General features: G+C 36.3%; 1 protein-coding gene across 1 annotated transcript in view; it reads right to left on the bottom strand.

Annotated features, from left to right (window-relative positions):
• The window catches only part of GPCPD1 (glycerophosphocholine phosphodiesterase GDE1 homolog (S. cerevisiae)), a 33,675-nt gene that overhangs the window by 7,984 nt on the left and 18,287 nt on the right, over positions 1 to 7,404 (bottom strand). The window contains exons 9-16 of the mRNA XM_009993428.1: positions 7,335 to 7,404; positions 7,113 to 7,245; positions 6,845 to 6,899; positions 5,143 to 5,235; positions 3,847 to 3,924; positions 2,681 to 2,720; positions 1,860 to 1,921; positions 618 to 683 (exon numbers count right to left, since the gene is read on the bottom strand). The exon at positions 7,335 to 7,404 is cut by the window's right edge and continues 1 nt beyond it. Coding sequence (XP_009991730.1) covers positions 618 to 683; positions 1,860 to 1,921; positions 2,681 to 2,720; positions 3,847 to 3,924; positions 5,143 to 5,235; positions 6,845 to 6,899; positions 7,113 to 7,245; positions 7,335 to 7,404 — 597 coding nt within the window. The remainder of the gene's footprint in view (positions 1 to 617; positions 684 to 1,859; positions 1,922 to 2,680; positions 2,721 to 3,846; positions 3,925 to 5,142; positions 5,236 to 6,844; positions 6,900 to 7,112; positions 7,246 to 7,334) is intronic.

Raw genomic sequence — 7,404 nt, forward strand, 5'->3', positions numbered from 1 at the left:
ATCCCATAATTCTTTGTGCAGCTGACACCTCTCTGACAGCATTAGCAAGTCTCTATGCCTACAAACTATCACCTACCACCCTGCTTAGTTTCTTCCCTCCACTGCACACTTTCAGTTCTAGACATGACAACCTTAATTCTCGATGGAGCACTAAGCAATCCAGCCGAAACCACAGAACTGCAGACTAGAATGAAACAGTTCCTTTCATTACTGCACCACATTGTATGAAGCGGCTCATGCATCAGGACAGAAGAGTTTCAATTTCTAGTCACTTCTCCCATGTACAGCATGACTGACCTGCTGTGATTCACTGACTTGAAAAAGGGTCTTCTACTAAAAGCAATCTGAGCTGCATAATTAGCTCAATGCTATAAATACTTCCTACTCTTTTAAGAGTAAATTGGTTCATTTGGTAGCACGGTGCTATTATACTCCCAGTTTTAAAGACAGTGGTTATAATAAAAGGTTATAATAAAGAGGTTAAAATAAAAGAATCAACTTTAAAAAAAAAAACAACAAACAGAATTATGCTTTGTAACCCATAGATTGCCATGTCAAATTACATGCTTTAGCCATGAGAAAAGTATTCAAAGTAAACCACGTGTACATTTACCTACCCTTTGTTGGCAGATCCATTTTATTTCTATGTTGAACCCAACATCTTCAGAAACAGACTCCAGGACCTGAAAAAAATTCATTATGAAGAGAACCCATAGCAAAGGAGGACAACTAAAAGCACAATGAGTGTAATTACTGGGAAACTATATTGAACCTTACAAGTTAATGGGATCTTACAGTAAAATAAACACCTAAGTTTCTAACATTTAACACATGATATATATACAGGTTTTTGTACTTCAGTTTTATTACAGGAAACATACAAAGATGGATAAAATCTTAGGGATAAAATTTTGACAAGATACAAATTCAAGTCAATTCACTCTAACGTGTGAGAAATACTCCATTTGCATATTTTTTACTTCTCCACAATTTTTTTTTTAATACAAAAAGTCATAGCTTCAAATATGAAATCCATGAGCTTACCATTATGGTAAGAACAAAAGAATGTGAAATTCTTTCGAGAATTAGTTGTAAGGTGATTTCAGATCACCAGGTGAAGTCAACAACTAATGAAATTGAGGAAATACTGATAGATTATTCTTTAACCTTATAAAGATTACAGATATAGAAAAGAGTAACATACCCCTTCTTAAAGGAAGAAAATTAAATTAAACTGAACCTCATTCTATTATTACACAAAGCTCCCTATTTTCTATAATTATGCGGTAATCTAATTACCCAGCAAAAAAATAACATGGCACATACGATCTGTAAGTGATGGATATTTCATACATGCTCTGACATAAGCCTATAAATATCTGTGTTTGGTCAACAACTGTCAAGTTGTTTCTGTGAAAAATAAACCAACACAAAGGCTAGAGTTGGCAGATAGCCATAAACGGGACCATACTAAAAATTCACTTAACCTTTCCTTGTGTAGCTCTACTAGATGGCCAAGAGTATGTGATGAACTGCCAAAGGCTTTTTTTTTTTTTTTTCCAGAATTAGCAAACATTGTTGATGCACTAACGTGCAATGTCCAGGTGTTAACCAGCTGTAAACCAGAGTGTATCCTGAGCTATACATCTTGGGTTCATGAACTAGGAAGCTTTAAAGACGCCATTAAATGATGAAAAGGCTCCAGTGGCCAACAATAAAGCTTATCATCTCAGTTCAGTATCAGAGGTCTAAAATAAAAAATGAATATGCCCTGCTATGTGTGCAAAGCTGAATGATAAATGCATGTTTTCATGTTCCTCAATCATCATAATTGCTATTGCTCTATATTCACTGCTTACTCTCTGTAGAGAAGGAAATGGCTGGGTCTCAAAAGCAGAGTTTTCTTCTTCTTTAAAAGATGCTAAAAAGAAGTAACAAATACTGAATCAAAACAAATAGCAGCACTGTTAATCCTACCAGGAATCAGGTCTATCACTTGATTACCTAAGCCTTTGCCCAACACTGATGTACCCCAACAATGGTGTTGGCAATTCCTATTATGGCAGTGGAAAAATGTTCTTATCCCCACTAAAATCCTTGCCAAAATATTTATCAGAAACAGCTTCTCCCATCCCTCATGGTGTCAGTTATCAAATCTGACGCCACAGAAACAGCCTTGCCTGTCAAGGTTTCTTATTGATTTTGTCCTTTCCCAGACAGGTAGGATGCATGAGAAACTGCCAATTTGCTGTCCCTGTACAGGGGATGAATTAAGGCCAAAAATTTACAGCACCCATAAGACATGCTACAGCAGTTACCAAGGTTCTTGTTAGCAATTCTGAAGAACTGCCAAAAAGGTCCAATTAGAGAAGTGTAGGATGGAAACATTAGTAGAAATTTTGTTATGAATATTCATTAATATGCAATTATCTATGCATTTATCTTTTACTCTCCTGCCCCTTCTTCCCAAAGGGAGTAACTTCTGTCTAGGTATATCCTACCTAGCAAATAACTCTATAGCATGCACAAAAGTGAAGTAACTACAGTTAATTTACTTCTAAGTGTTTAGAAAAGTTCAGGAAGAAGCCAAATGTGATTAGAACAAGTGAATGCAACCACAGAATATATATCATTATACGGTAATAAATAAATCTCAAGACTCTTACAAACTAGTACATACCATTGTGATCTTTTACTTTCAGGGCAGTCACATGAGCCAGCTAAGGAGCATAAGAAGAGTAAAATTAACAAATACTCTACCCATGGAAATCTCACTACATGTAGAATGTAACTAATTTTCCTTGTAACTAGCTTTTGTTAAAATTTAAAGGTCCATTATAAACACAGTTTTAGTATTTGTAAAAGAAAAAAGGAAATCCTAGTACACATCACAATTTTCTTTAAAACAAAGATTCTAATGAAAGCTCAAAAACAAACCAGAAATATTCTTACTGAAAAAATCAGAAAAAATGCTCAAGGATAGAAACACAAATAATAGCATTTAACATTAAGATGTGAGGAATTCTGAGCATTAAATCCTTCTCTGTCAGATGTTACACTCCTGTGTTTCCAGAGAAGTGCAGGCAGAGGGCAAACAGCAGTTTTATGACACAGTCACACACGAAGGTAGAATCAGACCAGGCACAGGGACACCTCCCCTGCTCTATTCAAATTCTCTCTCCAGAAAAAGGAAGAGACCAAGTAAAAAGAAACATAGTTCTTGGGCCAAGCAGGTGCTCCCTTGGCTGAGGAGATATATCTCAGCTGAGTCTTCAGTAGCTCAGTCTCATGCCTTGACTCTCCTTTTATCCAGGCAGGATATTTATGTTTGGAAGATACTGTGATACCCAAATTAAAAAAAAAAAAATCAGTTCTAGACAGTTTGCTCAATCCATACCACTGTATCAGGGACCCTGTTACACCTCCACATGCACCTCCAAAGAACAGCTCAACGTAATTTGAATCTCCCTTGCTAAAAGGGTAGCATCTAAAAATTAGATAGACTTTGGGACAAATACTTTTCTTCTTCAACACAGACTCCAAAGCACTGGCTTTCAATGCGCCTACCACCACCTTCAGTCTTTCTTACTTTTTAAAAATTATCAGTTAGCATACTTAATACAGATCTACACACCATCTTTTTATAAGATACAAGTTAAGAAATTTATTTAAGTTGCAATGATGGTGCAAAAGCACTATTCTTGGAATTAGTTGTTCTACTTCTACAACTTTTAAAGCTTGTGCCCTCCCAAAGCATCTGCAGTTACTCAAAAAAAAAAAAAAAAAAGTTCATATACAGATTGAAATTCTACATGTAGCATATCATACTAGCCCAAGCAACAATACCTTCAACAACTGCAGCTGATCAAATGTGAGTTCTTTGACTGCAATCTCAAACAGTTCCAAAGGCTCTGTATCCAGTTTCTTTCAAGAAAAACAATGCATAATTAAGGACCACTGAAAACTACAAAAAAGCCTATCTTCTTTTAATATGGTAACATTAAAGCAATAACTTTTTCTCTTTAATTGATAAAGATATATGTGATCTCTTAACAGAATATATGTAAGATGATCAATTTTCAGGAGACAGCACAGGCTCTGAGAAGTATAAAACAGGTGCCAATTTATATAAAAACAGAATTTGATCTTGCATGCAAGTCAGAGGCTTTTATGTTTTTTCTTCAGAAAAGGTTAGTATATTTATTCTGCAAAAACTTAATCAGTTAATATATTCAGGAAGAAAAGTTTGCAAGTAAAGAATTGCATTAAAATAATACTCCAAGGCAGTTCAGTTCATTACTGTGTATCCTGTATGTCAGAAACAAATTTTAAAAAGTGACCTGGTAAAACTGACACACACACCCCCTGTCCCCCATTAAATATGGTATAAAAAAAAATTCTGTCAATCCATTTTTCACTTCTCCTCTTCACTCAGAAATTTCTACTCAACTACAAAATACTGATTCAATATACACTTTCACTTTGACAACTGTTCAAAACCAAACTTCTTAAAATTGCAGCATCACAAGAAGTGTGAATTCGATGACAAAGACTTAGTAACAAGGAGAAAACTTATCTTGCTGTCTGCCATCCCATGCTATCTCTGTTTTCACTGCCAGAACTAGAAAGGAAGAAAACTAGAAGAGTCCAACTTTTTGTACTGCTGCTGAATGCAACAATTCTGGTCCCAGTGGAGAACACGCAGCAGAACAGATGGAAAGGCACCTCAGTGGGTTTTTTTGAGTCCACTGGTCCTCATGCTTATGGTTCTCCTGTTACTGAGTGTCGTGACACTTTACTCCATGAAAACATTCAACTGTGATGCTTCATAAAACTTGGGTATTTAAGAGGTATTGTGACAGTCTGTTCAGAGAACCTTTTAAGGAATGCCTATATGTATGGACAAGTAACAGTATTGTTCACTACTGCTTATGCACTACTGATGCTTACAAAAACAGTAAAAAAGACGTTTTGGCTAAAGAAGAAGAAACGATTGCAACCTCATGAAAGGAAAGGAACAGGACACTTGCTTTTAAGAGCCATTTTCCTGCTTCTAGAATATGTCTGAACTCCTTTTCTTTTATTCCACAAACAATTCAAAATGGTCACATTCAAAGATAAAATACAGATTACCATCTTTACCTTTTTCATGGCCATGCAACATGTGAGATCATGGTACACAATAGGCACATGATCTTTAGAAAGATGTACATCAAATTCCACATACGCTGCTCCCTGCAGAAAATTGAAGAACACACAAAACAAAAACACATTAACTATTTATGCATCAGGACTGCAGAACTGCAGACAAGCTGCCAAGTATTCACAGGTCCTAGACATCAACCACAAGTTGAATGCAACTGGCTATTACCAGTTTAATCATACTAAACAGTGGATTGGAAAAATAATTAATAGCATTAATTAATTTAGCTTGGAGAAGAGGAGACTGAGGGGTGACCTCATCAATGTTTACAAATATATTAAGGGTGTGTCAGGATGATGGAGCCAGGCTTTGTTCAGTGATGTCCAGTGATAGGACAAGGGGCAATGGGTGCAAACTGGAGCATAGGAGGTTCCAGGTAAACATCAGAAAAAACTTCTTTACTGTGAGAATGACAGAGCACTGGAACAGGCTGCCCAGAGAGGCTGTGGAGTCTCCTTCTCTGGAGACATTCAAATCCCGCCTGGACACGTTCCTGTGTGATGTGCTCTAGGTGATCTTGCTCTGGCAGGGGGGTCGGACTAGATGATCTTTTAAGGTCCCTTCCAATCCCTAGGATTCTGTAATTCTGTGGTTAATAATTAATAATAATAATGGAAAGAATTTTAATTATCATAATGCAGTGCAGCTCTGAGATACACATACATATATATACACACATATATGACTTGCTTAATATTGTAAACCTTCTAGTAACACTGAAGTATTGCAAACTTGATTTCAGGGAAAGGCTAAAATGATGGTTTTGAATAGATGCCTTTGCAGTGCCCTTCCTCTCAGGGCTCCAGCAAGAGACAAGTGATTGCTACAAACTAGCAAACCTTTAGAGAATTGCTCCATATACTCAGGAGCTTTTGGAGTCAGTGGTGATTTGTATTATGTGTGCAAGACCAGAAAGCTATGTCATGTACTATCCTGTCCTTTCAACTGTATGTTATTTTCTTTTAAGCTTAAAAAGGAAGAAAAACCAAACAAGAACTCCAAGTACAATGTTTCTGAAAAAAGGGAGGGCCAGAACAGAGGGGAGAGAAACACACAGAAATAATTATTTTTTTACTTATTTTGACTGTCTGTACATCATTCCTTTGAAAGGCCTCCAAATATAACATTAATCAAATAATCACCCTAACTCACACACTCCCTTTCAATCAGTACAGAAAGAAAACAGGACAGGATTTTTGTCAGTCCTTTTCACAGCAGAAATATTTTTAGACTGGTGGCTTTCAGCATATTGATCTGCAAACAAATTATTTTTCTGCTGATGCTTTTGCAGTATTATTTCTTGTGCATATTTTAAAAGCCTGCATATTTCTTGAGGGCTTTTTAAAAGTTATCTATAAACCTGAGTGAACACCTAGAAATTAAGAACTACTGTTCAAAAGGAGCATTTAGTAGCTGTAGTTTTCTTTGGCTCTACCATCAGCACATGCTCCACACTCTCCACATCCAAGTTATACTCTGACTCCCAAACAAGAGAAAGCTCAAAGTTTTTCACATCAGTGATTTGATGTAATTTTTATCAGTGCGATCACCATTCATTGTATTGTATCATGGAAATTAAGCATACCAGCCAAGCCAGTTTTAACTATACAGTACAATGAGTGTGCAAATGTGCATACGTACATGACTAGCAGCATTCCTCAGAGAGGCAATAGTGTTCTCTTGAACTTTTGCAAGTCTGAAATAATGGCAAAGAAAAAGGTTTTGTTAGATGCAGCATGGCACAAAAGTCCATTGAAACAATACAAATCAGGAGTCAAATTTTAGAGAACACACACATTTGGTATCAAAGTGACTTACATGATTATGAGTTGCAGCTTTTGATCAGTTTATGTCTTGTGAAACTAAACATAATTCCCCCGCCCTTAGATGACATTACAAATTAACTTACTTAGCTGTTGTTGTAGAATTTCCTGCTCCCCTGTGTCCAACATCTAGAGTTGTTCTTGGTTTCCAGTATTTTGCATATGAAGCCTTCATATCACAAGTGTATCCCTGGATTGGCTTAATAATTATGTAGTCCACTACAAGAAAAATACCAAGTGTGTCACATGTCCATAAATAATGGTTGACTTCCAGTAAAGTTATCTACATCTCTTTGCATCAACTGTACCTCTAACTTTTCCAATTGTCTTCCTTGGATTTCTGCTCATAATAGCAAGCGTAAGAATTCCAGCACTCTT

This window comes from Chaetura pelagica, unplaced genomic scaffold (genome assembly GCF_000747805.2).
Source record: "Chaetura pelagica isolate M959 unplaced genomic scaffold, ChaPel_1.0 scaffold472, whole genome shotgun sequence".
Taxonomy (NCBI): domain Eukaryota; kingdom Metazoa; phylum Chordata; class Aves; order Apodiformes; family Apodidae; genus Chaetura; species Chaetura pelagica.